Genomic DNA, 17,104 nt, shown 5'->3' on the forward strand with positions numbered 1-17,104 from the left:
CACTTTAACAAAAATTTAAGTAAAGTATTACCCTCATATTTCCTCAATGACCAACTTGCTTCAGTTTTATCTCTCCCTCATCCAGTTATTTTATGTCTTTTTGGGGGGAAGGAGATGAGGGGTTTTTTTGTTTTTTAACAAAATCACTGGCTCTTTAAAAAGTGTTACTGCAGTCATTTATAAGATGCATGTTATATGGAAGTGATACCTGAGTTGTTTGCATGGGCAATGGAAGAGGCAGCAGCTCTGAAAGAAGTATGAGTCCAGAAAAAAATCCTTCAGGAACCTTCAAGATTGAAGAAAGAACTTCTTTTAACATTAAAGACCAAGTATTATTGGCCAGAGTCTCTTCTGAAATTGTGAGTTTTTCATTAACTCCTTGTGTAAAAGTCAGTAAAATATCAATGATGTCATTCTGAATTTTCTGTTCATCACTATCCAAACGACCTGAGAGGGGGATAGAGCACAGGAGCATATGTAAAGTAACAAGTGCGGAAGGAACACGGATGTCCTTAAACTCAAAGGAGCCACCTCTCAGGAGTTCCGTTAACATAGTTTTAAGAAGCGTGAGTGTGCAGCGAGCCATTGAAATAGTAGTAACTCTGTGAAGGGTAGTCCCCATGTTGACATGGAGCCTCCAAGGCTGAGTCAGAATACTGTTCAATTTTTGCAGAATTCGAATAAAGGTGTCCATTCCTTCAGCGGAAAAAAGCTGAATAACAGCAAGATTCCATTTCAGATCTTTCTGCTGACCTTTACGTAAGAAAAGAAAATACTAATTACTTACATGTTAATAATGGTTAAGAATTTTAAATAGTTAATAAATGATATTTATACTAGGCTTAAAGAATAGCAGTTTTTAAAGGTATAGTAGCCACACTACCTTCAACAGGAGGTGGTGGGCATGCCACATTACAGAGTACACGTAAGGCAGTGGTAAGGCCAACTCCTTCTGGGGTCATCAAGTTATCAATATTCTTTAAAAATAAAAATGAACAAGAAGTTTTATTTCTTGGTACCCATCAGATAAACAGAAAAATCCAGACAAGGCATTAGTCAAAAATCAAAGCTTCAGATTATGTACAATATTTCATATTTGTTAAGCAAATTTAAAACATGAAAAAAGGCTTAGAGCTAAAAAAGGTTATCAAGATTACTTAATCTTTGGCATAGATTGCATTATATGTACTATCATCTGTATATATGTACTTTATGTTGCATATATATTATATAAATAAAAAGAACAATTTTAAATAAAAGTACTGACTAAAACACAAGCAACAAACAGAAATGTATCAGATGCTCTGTATTAAGAGTTTAAAATGGCTTCTTTCTATATACCCTTTTTATACATTTCCTTCCCCACATTTAAGTAATGACTCCATATTTAAAAAGCCCTGGGTGGTGCCTGTGGCTCAAAGGAGTAGGGCGCCGGTCCCATATGTGGGTTCAAACCCAGCCCCGGCCAAAAACTGCAAAAAAATAAAAAATAAAAAGCCCTGTGGGCACTAACCCTCTTTCAAATCTGAGGAAGCAAAAAAGAATATTTTTGGATTACATAACATACATTTTTTTAATACTATTTTATTTGATTACTGTTTTTTTTTTTTTTTGGCCAGGGCTGGGTTTGAACCCACCACCTCCGGCATATGGGACCGGCGCCCTACTCCTTGAGCCACAGGAGCCACCCAACATACATTTTTTTAAAAAGCACATACAGAAGGACTCTAGTTATTATAACCAGCTGGGAAATTGTTTAGGGGAAAAAGAAATACATTACCTATGTCTTTAGCACCTGTCTATGCTATGTTTCCTGGCAACAAACAGTTACATTTAAATTTTTGTAGCTTTCACAGACCAGCATTATAGATGGATAGGTTAAAAACTTGCAAGAAGGGCAGCCCCTGTGGCTCAACAGAGTGGGGCACCGGCCCCATATGCCTGAGGTGGCGGGGTCAATCCCAGCCCTGGCCAAAAACTGCGGGGGGGGGGGGGAACTTATAACTTATAAGAAATAACATTCAAAAATGTTACTACTCCAACTTCTGACTGGGTCAGATGGTTCATGCCTATAATCCTGTAGGCCAAAGCAGGAGGACCCCTTGAATCCAGGAGTTATAGACCAACCTAGGCAACATAGAGGCTAGACCCTACCTCTTCAAAAAGTTTTAGAAATTAGCTAGGTGAGGTGGCATGTGCCAGTACTCCAGCTATTGGAGAGTCTAAGATAGGAGGATCACTGAGCCCAGGAGTTGAAAGTTATAGTGAGCTATCATCTGGCCACTGCACTCCAGCCTGGGTAACAGAGTGAGACCCTGTCTTTAAAAAAGCAAAACAGGTGGCACCTGTGGCTCACAGGAGTAGGGCACCAGCTCCATATGCCCAAGGTGGTGGGTTCAAACCCAGCCCTGGCCAAAAACTGCAAAAAAAAAAAAAAAAAAAAAAAAAAAAAAGCAAAACAAAAAATTATTATTCCAACTTCTAAGCCTCAGTGTATAAAAAATTAATAAATAGGGTGGCACCTGTGGCTCAAAGGAGTAGGGCACTGGTCCCATTTGCCAGAGGTGGTGGGTTCAAACCCAGCCCTGGCCAAAAACTGAAAAAAAAAAAAAATAATAATAATAATAATTAATAAATAAAATTATCTCATATATTTCCCACTTTAGATTATCTTTTCCTTTAATTATTTTCCTTGCAATTCCACAAATCACATAAAGCAGCAGGAAGCCATAGAATGAAGTTTCAGTCTTGGATCAACTGTTTATAGGCCATCTGAGGATGAGAACCACTTATAATAATCACAATTAGTGAGATAAAGATTTACATTAAAATTAAAACTCTTTTAATCACAGCATATAATTCAAGTTTCAACAACTAAATTTCTTACTGGTTAAAGACTTCAAGTCATCTGGTAATTTATTGAACATCTTGTTAATACTCACTCGACCATGCACAAGTACCCAGAATACATGACCATCTAACTTTACAGGATATTAATTGTACTTCTGCTAAATAAAAGAAAATATAGTGAAAAGTTCTAGATGTCATCTGAGACCCAGAGTAAGAACACAGAAGAACATGATGAAACCATAGGAAGTACAAGTATTCATAGGAGAGATGGAATAAAAGACAAGGGCACAGAAATTAGTGAAGAAAAATCTGAAGCAGAATAAGTCCAAACAATACTGTTGTGTCAAAATAGCAACAGATTAAACAATATACATAATTACTTTGGTAACACACATTGCAATTCCAAGACCAAGATGTTTATACATCTCCTGCTCTCTCTCATACACTCTTTCTCTCTCATATACACACATAGGCACAGAGATTTCACCTACTAAATGAAAGAGATAATTCAAGGTCCATTTTGCCCCTTTAGCACAAAACATTTTATGTATACATGAGTGCCTTTAGCCCTTCTTCTTATGCTACACATTGCATCAACTAATGAGCAAACTATGAACTCATCCCTATAATAATAATCCTAGCACTCTGGGAGGCCAAGGCAGAAGGACTGTTTGAGCTCAGGAGATAAGAGATCAGCTTGAACAAGAGTGATATTACATCTTTACTAAAAACAGAAAAATTAGCCAGGCATTGTGGGAGGTGTCCGTAGTCCCAGCTACTCCAGAGTCTGAGGCAGAAGACTTGCTTGAACACAGGAATTTGAGGTTACTGTGATCTAGGTGGACACCACGGCACTCTAGCCTGTCAACAGAGTGAGACTCTATCTCAAAAAAAAAAAAAGAAAGAAAAACCAAATTCTAAGACTAACAATGCAATGATTTTTTTTCATTATAAATTACTTAACTGCATATGAATTTTTTCTACTATTGAGTTTTATGGATTTTATGAATTTCAACTTTTACAAATTATTTCAACTGCAGACATGACCATCCCAAATTAACACACATAGAGAACTAGCCCCCACTGCAATTATCTGCAAATGGCCATTATCAATTTTCACCTAAATATTTTGACTGAAATTCTTTTCCACCAATTAAAGCCTTAACTGAAAAATTATGTTACATTATGATAGCATTTATTTATTTTATTTTATGTATGTATGTAGGTATGTACGTATTTATTTATTTTGAGACAGAGTCTCACTATATTGCCCTTGGTAGAGAGCTATGGCGTCACAGCTCACAGCAACTTCAAACTCTTGGGCTTAACCGATTCTCTTGCCTCAGCCTTCCAAGTAGCTGGGACTACAGGCACCTGCCACAACACCTGGCTATTTTTTGGTTGCAGCTGTCATTGATGTTTAACTGGCCAGGGCTGGGTTCGAACCCACCACCCTCGGTGCATGTGGTCAGCACCATAACCACTGTGCTACAGGTGCTGCCCATGATAACATTTAACTTTTAAAACATTTTTATAAACATCACCCAGATGGTAGTGATACTAACCCTAACAAAGGAAAAATATAGGACAGAACTTGGTTATGGATGTGTGTTAATGCACACACATTACACATCTACTACATCCATATACCATTCTGTATCTACAATGTCCAATAAATTAATCAGGACATTTAATAACCTCTGAATTATCTATGCAGGTGATTTAATGCAAAATCACAATATACTACCACACAGTTTCATGAAAATCAAAAGCACTATTTAAGTTTCACCTACCTGTTTAACATATTCAATTAAGTTTGGGATGCAGTTAATTTCAAATCTAAGGTTTTTCAGAGGTTCAAGCCACTTGCCAAGTTCTTAAAAATAAAAAGAATAATTAATATTTAAAAATAAAAGTTTTTATGACAAAGAAAGTAAAGGATTTTTTTCAAAGAAAAATATAATCAGATCCATACTGATTTCAGCAACGTAAATTACATACAGCAACGAACTTGCGTCCAACTCTTTACACAAGTTTCCAAATGAAATAGCCCTACCATATTTAAATGCTTAAATAGTCCATCTAATTAAAATGAACTTTTTGCAATAATCAATTTACAACATTTAAAAAAAGATTTAGGAAACAACTAATAAACCGATATAACACAGTGTTTATTTATCTATCTTTGCCATTGCCTCACCTTCCACACCCCCCAAAAGTTTAAACAAAATATATTAATGTCTAATGGAATCACACCTATAGGGAGACATCTTGCTGACTGCCTTTTCCCTTAGTGTGAATTTTTAATTTTCAATTTCCTAATTTGCCTTTATAAAATTAAAAGTAATTTCTATCATGCCCAAAGAGTAACAGCAAATTTTTTTTTTTTTAGAGACAGTCTTACTTTGTCGCCCTTGATAGAGTGCCATGAAGTCATAGCTCACAGCAACCTCAAACTCACAGCAACCTCAAACTCAATCGCTCAAGCAATTGATTCTCTTGCCTCAGCCTCCCAAGTAGCTGGGACTACAGACACCCACCACAACGCCTGGCTATTTTTAGAGGCAGGGTCTCACTCTTGCTCAGGTTGGTCTTGAATCTGTAAGCTCAGGCAATCCACCCGCCTCAGCCTCCCAGAGTATGAGGATTACAGACATGAGCCACCACGTCCGGCCAACAGCAAACTTTTTATTACAGACACTTAATAGGAATGATTAAAGGAAATGAAAAACAATAATCCCTCCCCTGTGAGCATAATAGCTGTACACATTTGAATATTTTTTCTATGTACTTTAAAATTAACTCACATATACAGAATACATAGCACAGATGAACAATATTAACAAACAATAATATTAAAACAAATAGCAATGGGCCAGAGTCACTCACAACTGTAATCCTAGCACTCTGGGAGGTCGAGGCGGGTGGACTGCCTGAGCTCACAGGTTTGAGAACAGCCTGAGCCACAGCGAGACCTCATCTCTTAAAAAAAAAAAAAAAAAAAAAGAAAGAAAATAGCTGGGGGTTGTGGCATGTACCTGTAGTCCCAGCTACTTGAAAGCTGAGGCAAGATAATCACTTAAGCCCTTGAGTTTGAGGCTGCTGTGAGCTATGACGCCATGGCACTCCACCAAGGGCAACAAAGTGACACTCAGTCTAAAAAAAAAAAAAAAAAAATAGCAATGTTCCTATCACCCAGAAAGAAGTATTAAAGCATTAACAATACTTTCAAAGGTAGTGTGTACCCTCAAAGCATACTTAAGGAAAAAAAATCTATTCACAGGATAGGAAGTTGAGTTTACTACCTAATTTTTACTAGAGGTATCACAGGTAAAACTTAGGATTAAAATGGAAAAAAAAGAGTCCACATGCTATTATAAAGCACTGTTATAATATTTACTCAATGTTAGTAAATTTTCTACTTGATAAGGCCAGAAAGCCAGAAGCCAAAATAAAATAGTTAAAAAACTATGATTAGATAAACTTTTCAAGACTGCCCACATAAGCGTTTGCCATAAACTTCATTTAATATACATTTATATATTAAAAAGATAATGGTTCAAAATCATTCTTTACTTTTGAGAAATGCAAAAATGTATTAATCCACTAACAGATTTGTACATTATACTTCAAACAGTGTTATACTTAGAAATATATAGACAGCAAAACACAGACGTAAAACTGTACCCAAAAATGAACTTTTGAGTTTGTCTTGAAATTATTAAAACTACCTCTTGCATTTTGATCAGAAACTTCAATATACAATTTCATGACTTTCCAGAAAAGGGTACTTTTGAATTTTTTCATTTATATACTAAGATGCTTTATAAACCTTTAGTTTTATAAATTATATTCATAAAAGGTAATTTCAGGAAGTTAAAAATAGAGTATTACTAGATATATTACTAAGACATAATGAAGCACTAATTATAGATATTCAAAGGCTTTTTCCTTCACGTTACAAATGCTTAAAATAACTTTAGTACCATACCTTGCAATTTAGCATTATTTTCATCTGCTTTACAAAGCTTCAAGAGAGATGCTGCATGTTGTTCTAGCATTTGAACATCACTGGAAGACTGAACCACCACCAAAATAAGTATGCATGCATAATTATAAGCTACTGACTTCTTAGATTTGGAATCACTGAAACAAAATAAGGTTTGTAAGATTTGGGTGTGGAAAGTTAAACTCCAAAGTTAAAGTTAAGAAATAAGAACAATGAAATATTAGCAAGTATACTTTGTTAGTCTCCTTTAAAATATTTCCAAATCTGGATAAATAGGAACAAGTGTGATCATTTGCCTTCAATATTCTATCTTCTACTACAGAACTGTCATGATATAGCTAGGCACAGAAGCCATTGTTACTTGCCTTTCATAGCCACTCCCCCTCAAAAGATCTGTCACTCAAGGAGTTATACCAAGTCCCCATTGTGAAGAGAACTATCTGGATGTCACTGCTCTGTGTGACATAAGCCAAAAAGAGGACAAGTCTCTCTTCTCACACATAAAATCCCTCTGCTCTCTTGCACATGCTCTTCATAACTACTATCATTGTCAATTCCTCCTAACTAGTCAAAGCAATTCTGAAACCAGAGTACCTGGAATGGCTTACAAGGCAAAAACAGAAGATAGCAAGTCTCCTCATTACTCTATTTTTTTTTTTTTGAGACACAGTCTTATTCTCTCACCCTGGGTGGAGTGCCCTGGGATCATAGTTCACAACAACCTCAAACTCTTGGGCTCAGTGATACTCTAGCCTCAGCATCCCAAGTAGCTGGGACCTCAGGTACCTGCCATCATACCCTGGCAGTTTTTCTTTTTTTAGTAGAGACAGGGTCTTACTCTTGCTTAGGCTAGTCTCAAACTCCTAAGCTCAAGCAATCCATCTGCCTCAGCCTTCTTACTACTCTTAAGGTATATATATTCCTATGCCTTAGAATTCCCCTCTACCACAAAACAGCAAGGGTACTACAGTTACAATCTTTGCTAGTATCACAGGGAAACTGAAAGCTACTGCTAAAAGGTCCATTTCACTGCTTTACAGGTATATCTTATATGTTAGAAATTTGTCATTCTAATCCTTAATTAACAAGTTATGTTATTATATCAAATATAATTTTGTTTTCTTCTTCTCTCAAAGCAACACCTTCTTTTAAGAAACTAGCATATTAGTGATCTAGTTTTCTAACACAATAGGAAATTTAAGAAGTAGAAAATTACCCTAAGGCTTCTTTGGAATAGTACTCCATTAGAGTAATAAGACTTTGGAGATTTTTCTCCAAACTGAAAACATGGCCAACAGCTGATCTTCCCACAGGATTAAAAGTAATCAGATAAAGATTGTGAAGGGTTCCCAAGAGATCTGAATGGTCAGTTTCTTCACTGGCTGTACAACGCTGAAAATGGCTGAATAGTTCTGTAATACACTGCAACGTCTGTGTTGAGTCCTGTAGCCATAAGGCAAAGGCATCATCAATAACACCATCAGATTGAAGACCTTCTTCTTCATCTTGATCATAAAGGTGACACAGAGCTCGGATCAACAAATTTGTTGCTTCATATTCCGACATAAAAAACAGAAGACCCTTTTGAGACTGTGCAAGAAACTTCAAAACATCTTTTGTGGCTTGCAGCACACCAGGGTGAGCATTTGTTACAGGAATTGACAGAAGCAAGGTAACCAACTCCAAGAAGTGATGACTGTGAAGATATCTGTGGACAAGTTAATTGATATATGTCAAGTCAGTGCAAAGCATTCTTCATGTTTTTATTCACTACACTGGAAATGAGTAAAACTTTTTTTTTTTGAGACAGAGTGTCAGTTGGTCACCCTCGGTAGAGTGCTGTGGCATCATAGCTCACAGTAACCTCAAGATCCTCTTGCCTCAGCCTCCCAAGTAGCTGGGACAACCAGCACCTGCCATAACATCCAACTATTTTTTTTTTTTTGCAGTTTTTTTTTTGGCTGGGGCTGGGTTTGAACCCACCCCCTTCAGCGTATGGGGCCAGCGCCCTACTCCTTTGAGCCACAGGCGCCGCCCCCCAACTATTTTTTTAGAGACCGGTCTCCCTCTGGCTCAAACTGCTCTGAAACTCCTGAGTTCAAACAATCCACCCGCTTCAGCCTTTGAGAGTACTAGAATTGTAGAAGTGAGTCACCGTGCCCTTCCTCAAGTAAAACTATTTAATGGCCATAATCCTTATCCTCAGTAATATATTGCTTTAACTGAAAACATAATGTGAGTAGCAAGTCTTATTTCCACTAGACAAAACAAAAGTGAAAGTTCTATGCAGCTTTCTTCTAGACAGTAGACAATAGATGGTCAACAAAAGTTGACAAGTTTGCTCTTTCCAGAGTTAGCCCTGACTTTAAATTCTGGGTCTTTTTTCCACCCTGTTCTAGGGTGGAAAGCCAGTTATCAAATGCTTCTTTTCCACCCTGGTTCTACTCTACTCATATGAATTAGTGTATTTAGAAAAAATATATATACAGTCAACTGTCCATATTCATAGGTTCCACATTTGTGGATTCAAACCAACTGCAGACTGAAAATATTTTTTAAAATCTATCTGACCTGGCTCAGCCCCTGTAGCACAGTGGTTACAGCACCAGCCACATGCACTAAGGGTGGCGCGTATGAACCTGGCCAGGGCCAGCTGAACAACAACGACAACTGCTACACACAAAAATAAATAAATAAATAAGTAAATAAATAAATAAATAGCCGGGCATTGTGGTGGGCGCCTATAGTCCTAACTACTCAGGAGGCTGAGGCAAGAGAATCCTTTAAGCCCAAGAGTTTGAGGTTGCTGTAAGCTGTGACACCACAGCACTCTACTGAGGGCGATGTAGTAAGACTATCTCCAAAAAAAAAAAAATCTATCTGTACTGAACACGTACAGACTTCTTTCTTCTTCTCTAAAGAAGAACAGGGCAGCACCTGTGGCTCAGTGAGCAGGGCACTGGCCCCATATATAAAGGGTGGCGGGTTCAAACCAAGCCCCAGCCAAACTGCAACAAAAAAAAATAGTCAGGCATTGTGGCGGGTGCCTGTAGTCCCAGCTACTCGGGAGGCTGAGGCAAGAGAACTGCCTAAGCCCAGGAGTTGGAGGTTGCTGTGAGCTGTGATGCCACTTCACTCTACCGAGGGCAATAAAGTGAGACTCTCTTTAAAAAAAATAAAAATAAATAAATAAATAAAAATAATTAAAAAAAAATACAAAAACAATACAGTACAACTATTTACATAACATTGTACTAGATATTATAAGTAACTTAAAGACTCTTTGAAGTATACAAGAAGATGTGCCATTTTATATCAAGAACTTGAGCATCCTCTGATTTTGGCACCCAAAGGAGGTCCTAAAACCAATCCCCAATAGATACTGAGGAACAAATGTACTACAGAAAAATATCATATGCTCAGAATTACTCTAGTTTCTCTAGTAGGACAAACTGTCAAACTATCAATGGTTAACATGTACAAATTAATATTACCATGCATAGCACTCTTTATCAAATCCTATAACTATTCTTTACTATATGTAATCTTATGGGGGAAAGAATGAACTTACCGAACACTCCAAAATAGACATAAATGTAATTGGCAACTTTAGGCATTGGTTTTCTTATGTGTATAGATTTCTTTCCTTACTGATAGGCACTGCCAGATTTAAACTCTTTTGTTCCTTTTCTTTTTTTAAAAAATGAGTTGGGGGGGTGGGAGGGACCTCGCTATGTTGCTCAGACCAGACTCCTGAGCTCAAGCAATCCTCTCACTTCAGCTTCCCTAAACTCTTCTAAAATCAACATTTTCAAAATGAAACTTAACCAGATTTTAAAGAAAAAAAACAAACATTTTTTCAAAAATTAAGAAATTTTAAAAAGACATTTCTTAACTACAAAAGAAGATGAACTAATTGTAAATACATCAATTTTGAGTTAGGAAAAATATTGTAATTTTCTTTTTTTTTTTTGTAGAGACAGAGTCTCACTGTACCGCCCTCGGGTAGAGTGCCGTGGCGTCACACGGCTCACAGCAACCTCTAACTCTTGGGCTTACGCGATTCTCTTGCCTCAGCCTCCCAAGCAGCTGGGACTACAGGCGCCCGCCACAACGCCCGGCTATTTTTTTGTTGCAGTTTGGCCGGGGCTGGGTTTGAACCCGCCACCCTTGGCATATGGGGCCGGCGCCCTACTCACTGAGCCACAGGCACCGCCAATATTGTAATTTTCTGAATGCTAAAAAGGATAAAAATTATTCAAATTCTGACTCACTCTCTTCATAATTTTAGTCACTGTGAGCAGCGACTTAATAGCTTCTGTAAGCACCTGTCAAAATAGTACTAATGAGTGAATTAAGAAACAGAATTTATTTTTATCAAAAGTTAAAACTGCCTCTTCAATCCTGTTACTGCTAAACTCATGCTTCTACTTCATGATAATAAAATTTCACCCTACTAACTACTACAAAGCCAAACAAAAGACAAATTCCAGAATGTCTATGCTCTAAAACCATCCTTCACCACCTTATTGGAAAATAGTTAACATAGCAGGCTTCAGACTGCTTATTCTTAGAGGCCTGCTCCTGACATTTAGGAAGTTGGACTTTTGGGAGGGTTCCCACACATTGAACTGGTTAAGAATGGCTCACTGTGCCTACATTACTTTTGCAAACAATATGGTCTTGAACACGTGCTTTTTTGCTAGAAATCTGGATTTCTGGTACTATAGACAGTAAGTAGCTACATGGCTATCCCTCAGTAAAAAGCCTGGACACCAACTAGCTTGACGTAAGTATTGCACAATGTATACATTTATCAAAATATCACACTGTACCCCATAAAATTTATAGTTGTTGCTTGTCATTTAAAATAAAAGTTAAGGATAGGTGCCCGTAGCACAGTGGTTATGGTGCCAGCCACATGCACTGAGGCTGGTGGGTTCGAACCCAGCCTGGACCAGCTAAACGACAACTGCAAAAAAAAATAGCCAGGTGTTGTGGCGGGTGCCTGTAGTCCCAGCTACTTGGGAGGCTGAGGCAAGTGTTTGAGGTTGCTATGAGCTGTGATGCCACAGCACTCTACTGAGGGCAACGTAATGAGACTCTGTCTCAAAATAAATAAATAAATAAACAAACAAAGAAATGTAAAAGGGGCGCCAAATTTCTGAAGAACTTCCTCAACAGGCAATTTTTCACACATGCCACAACTTGTCATTGGAGGAATCAGGCAGGCCCAGGGCAACTCCACTTAGAAGACTCTGGCAGCTTCTGACTTGTTTTGCCAGATTTTGTCTTATACCTTTTTTCTTTGTGAAGTATAACTACATGCTGAATCTTGTGAGTCCTCCTAGAGAATCTTAGTGATCTTGTGGACACTGACACAAGACATTAGGACACTGGAGTCTTGCCATCACTTTAAACTAATCCTTCCAAAATGCAATTATTTCTGCTTTCACTCTGCTTTCCCTCTCCCTCCTAATTTACCAGTTTCTATCAATAAAACAAGTTTCAATTGTTACCATGGCTAAAAATCTCTTGCTCCTTTCCACTTTCTTTTATCTACTAGTACTATAATTGCTCTTTCACAAACTCTCTCTATATTAGCACATTTGTTTTTCCATTCCTTGTGTCACTATTTGAGACCAAGTACTTAACACCTAGTACTAGAAACTTCAGACCACCTTAATCTACCTCATAACTCTAATTTTTTTCCATTGCAACACATCTTACAACACAAAATCTTAGAAACTACTCTGATCATATTATATGTGCTACTCCAAAATATTTGAGATCTTCCTGCATCCCAAAAATAAAATCCACATTCATTCAATGCCCTTTATTTCCTCTAGTCTGATATCCAAACCTACCTGCTTCAAATATGGAGAAAAAAACAACTATCAATTTTTAACACAAGTAGTTAGTATTACTACACATAGCACCCTTTATCAAATCCTAGAACTATTCTTTATATCATCTTAGGGGAAAAAGAACATATTTACCCAACACTGCAAAATGGACATAAATGTTACTGACAACTTTAGGCATCAGTTTTCTTATATGTATGAATTTCCTCCCTTACCGTCTGTATTACCTTCTAAACCTTTCAAATGTATGTGACACAACAAACCATTCATCACGTCCTGAAACTACTTTCTTCCTTGATTTCCATGGCATTATTCTCTGCAAGTTTTCGTTTTGTCTTTCTATTCCTTCTAAGTATCCTGCCCACACTCCTACTCTGGCCATCACTTACACATTACTGCTCCCCAAGGTTCCACTGATCTCCTCCCACTATACAATCTGTGTAGGTTGCCAGGATCTAGTCTTAAGCATTCGCTTTGGGCCTCTATCTTTCTTTCTCAGGGTTTTCCCCAAAGCCATTACAGGGTGCTCAGATGACAAACAAACAGCTGAGAAGCATGGAAGAGTTAAATTTCTTGGTAACCTTCAGCCAAAAGGGAAAAGACCGGTTGATAAATGCCCAACCTTGAGTCTTTCAGGAAAGGCTGAAAGGAAATACATTTTAGCCAGTTCCTCAGAGGGTCCCAGTAGTAAGATGAGACTCAGTTACACACTATAATAACTTCAATATTTCAATAACTATAATATTTCAGGAACTATAATATAGTTCAATTTCAATAACTATAATATTTCAGGAAAGGAAATACATTTTAGCCAGTTCCTCAGAGGGTCCCAGTAGTAAGATGAGACCCAGTTACACACTATAATAACTTCAATAACACTTCCTTTACTGACTTTTCTCCTCTCCTTATTTTACTCTCTTCATGCATTTCTGCCTCCTAGGGTAACCCTTTCAAACAAAACCCTACACCCAAGACTTAGACTCAAGTTATCCCTTTAGAGAACTCAAACTAAAATAAGATTTCGTAGCTTCAGCTAAGACAGGAATTGATAGGTACAGATTTTAGAGTGGACACATACTCTACCTCCTGGTAATGTATTATGCTCTAAATTAAGGCAAAAACTAATCACAAAAATAAGTAATAAAATAATAAGAATGCTATTTTCCATTTTTAAAAATGTTTATTTGTTTTATTATTATTTTTTTATTTCACGTTAAAGTGAGGGTACAAACAGCCAAGTCACAATATTTGGAAGCTATTTTCCATTTTTATGTTAGCAATTTATTTACAGGCACAATGTCAAAAAATAAAGTCTCAAAAATTAAAACAAAATAAAAAGCACAGGATTGTGAGGCTGCTGTGAGCTAGGCAGACACCACAGCACTCTAGCCTGGGGCAACAGAGTGAGACTCTGTATCAAAAATAATAATAAAAAAATAAAGAAGTTCACACAGAAAAGCTATGTCCCCCCCTTTATATAACTTCCCCAGAAGCAACTCAGCAGTTCCTCATTTATTCTTGCTCATAGACATGCTTACAGAAGCATTATTGTTAATTATTGCAATATTTCACTTAAGTTCTCAATTCTGCTTTAAGTACTAACATGATGTGGGCTCACCTACCAATGTGGGCTCACCTACCATAACATACTTCTCAATCCGACTATTAAATATCTGTATAGGGCGGCACCTATGGCTCAAAGGAGTAGGGCGCCGGCCCCATATACTGGAGGTGGCGGGTTCAAACCCAGCCCCAGCCAAAAAAAGCAAAAAAAAAAAAACAAAACATACATACATACATATATATATATATCTACATAGAAAAATCAAGAACTCTCACACAGATACGCATTACCCACCTACAAACAGATAAAAAACTAAAAGAAAGCATATAAAATTGTTTCCAGTGATTTGTGAAATGTACTTCTCAAAAACCAAATATATCATACCTAAAGAGAACAGGGTATGGATCATCCCTCTCTGGAGGTCCAGTAATTCGTGCCATCGTTGGGAAAGACTTCACAGGAGGCTGGATCATTGTATGAGGTGCAGTCTCCATTAAATGAAAAACTTCTTCTAGGAGGTTAATAAGCTTTTCTATTTCCCCCTCACTTATATTTGAGGATTCCAAAAGATCCATATCCATAGAAGCTTCTACCTCATTTTCATATTCTGGGTTTGTTCTTTCAAGTCCAGCATCTGGGTCATGATCAGGCTCACCGTGGTTAGGAACAGATGATGTCTTCTCTGCTAAATGGTCACCGAGTCTTTTAATCTCTGACAAGATTTCATAGAAATGGCATTTTTGGAGAATAGCTGAACCAGCAGTGACAACCCTTACAGTCTGATCTAAAAGTATGAGTTCCAGAAGTTTTTGATAGCCACTTTTTTCACCCTGCCTACCTCTTAAAAAAGCTTCCATTCCTTCTGTCATACTAATGACACTGTCCAAAGCTTTAAAAGCATTTAACTTAAGAGAAGATGATACATGATCAGCAAATAGAAGCTCAAATAATCCACTAATCACTCCTGCTTGTAGCAACTCTGTGACTCCTTGAGTACCACATTCTGCTAGTGAGGACACTAATTTGGTCCCAGCTTTGAGCTGTCGGACATTTAAGGCAATGGGTTGGCGAAGGGCTACTTGTAAATTTAAAGCTTGCATAGTCCAGTCCACTAATTGGCCAAGGGAGTCTTGTTTTGTGTTTTTCAACTGCAAATAGCTTAATCCTTTTATTATTAAACTTGGAATTTCTTCTAAGGCTGTTACCCATCTTGCACCTCTTTCCTCCTGATACAAATCTAATAGTTCAGTTAACTTCACGGAGGCTTCTATTGCCCCTGAATTTTCTTTATCTGGACCTTGATCCTTCATTCTACTGATTTCAATTTCAAAAGTTGTTTTGTATGGACAGCTGAAGTATAAGAGTGGTACAAGCTCCCTGTCATATGGATCGTAAGTCATAGGAGGAACTGAAGCTAAATCTTCAGCGGTGTATTCAACATCAAAATTTGGATACTTAAATGTTTCACGTTCTAAGTCTGCAATTCCATCTTCATCACTGGAAATTTGTTCATAGCCATCATCCCCTGAAAATGAGAGAATAATATTTGATTATGACATCATTGCTATTTAATATATAACATCTGATTGAACAAAAAAGTTTATTTAAAAAAAAAGTTTATTTATGGGTGGTGCCTGTGGCTCAAGGAATGGGGCACCAGCCCCATATACCGGAGGTGGTGGGTTCAAACCCGGCCCTGGCCCAAAACTGCAAAAAAAAAAAAAAAAAAAAGTTTATTTAATAGTATGGCAAACATGAAGAAAAAATAATTTCCTGAACAAAAATCAATTCACACCCCAACACCTTAATCACAATTACCAACATTTTATAATTCCTAATAGAATAGTTATGGACAAATTTCTTAAGCAAATGCTACCAAATATCTTCAGCTTTGTAACAAACTCTGTAACAGATATCTTGTTCTCACAGAAATAAGATTAGAAATGCCTCAAAGCAACAAAAATATCTCTCTCAGGAGAGAAGAAATTAAGCTTGCCCTCTTGAGAAACTGTTGACTTCTCTTTGCTTAGCCTTTTTTTTTTTTTTTTTTTTGTAGAGACAGAGTCTCACTTTATGGCCCTCGGTAGAGTGCCGTGGCCTCACACAGCTCACAGCAACCTCCAACTCCTGGGCTTAAACGATTCTCTTGCCTCAGCCTCCCGAGTAGCTGGGACTACAGGCGCCCGCCACAACACCCGGCTATTTTTTGTTTGCAGTTTGGCCGGGGCCGGGTTTGAACCTGCCACCCTCGGTATACGGGGCTGGCACCTTACCGACTGAGCCACAGGCGCCGCCCTGCTTAGCCTTCTTTTGACAGTCCTTTGCTTAGCGTTAGCAATATACACTAGTATTTGAAAACATAAAGGCCTACAGGGCTCGCCCCTAAGGTAAGCCAGATGTTTTATATTAAATATTAAATAAGCCAGCCTCATTCTCTCACCTTCTATATAAAAATGTACTCTGCCTGCCTTAAATTTACCTACTTTTTACTGCTCAAATACCATAAACCTAAAAGGATTATTTAGTAATCTGGGAATAGGAGAAACTAAGAAAAGCCTCACTCAATGATCCAATCATTGTGTATTCTGTAAGGGCCGCTGTGATTCTGAAATGATACTCGCTCTCTCATCCCTATTACAGAAAAAAGCCAAGGCAGATTATCAGTCATTTTGCATAAATGCCTTAACATTACATGCTATTTCTTATGATGAATTAATAGTCAATTAACTTGAACATTTCTTTTTTTTTTTTAGAGACAGAGTTTCACTTTGTTGCCCTCAGTAGAGTGATGTGGCGTCAGAGCTCACAGCAATCTCC

At 37.5% G+C, this 17,104-nt stretch overlaps 1 protein-coding gene across 2 annotated transcripts in view; it reads right to left on the reverse strand.

Moving 5' to 3' along the window:
* The window catches only part of VIRMA (vir like m6A methyltransferase associated), a 94,330-nt gene that overhangs the window by 45,191 nt on the left and 32,035 nt on the right, over nucleotides 1-17,104 (reverse strand). For both annotated transcript variants that reach the window (XM_053558634.1, XM_053558633.1), the window contains exons 8-13: nucleotides 14,672-15,812; nucleotides 8,076-8,567; nucleotides 6,842-6,996; nucleotides 4,644-4,726; nucleotides 884-977; nucleotides 209-753 (exon numbers count right to left, since the gene is read on the reverse strand). In XM_053558634.1, coding sequence (XP_053414609.1) covers nucleotides 209-753; nucleotides 884-977; nucleotides 4,644-4,726; nucleotides 6,842-6,996; nucleotides 8,076-8,567; nucleotides 14,672-15,812 — 2,510 coding nt within the window. The remainder of the gene's footprint in view (nucleotides 1-208; nucleotides 754-883; nucleotides 978-4,643; nucleotides 4,727-6,841; nucleotides 6,997-8,075; nucleotides 8,568-14,671; nucleotides 15,813-17,104) is intronic.

This window comes from Nycticebus coucang, chromosome 13, assembly GCF_027406575.1.
Source record: "Nycticebus coucang isolate mNycCou1 chromosome 13, mNycCou1.pri, whole genome shotgun sequence".
NCBI classification, from domain to species: domain Eukaryota; kingdom Metazoa; phylum Chordata; class Mammalia; order Primates; family Lorisidae; genus Nycticebus; species Nycticebus coucang.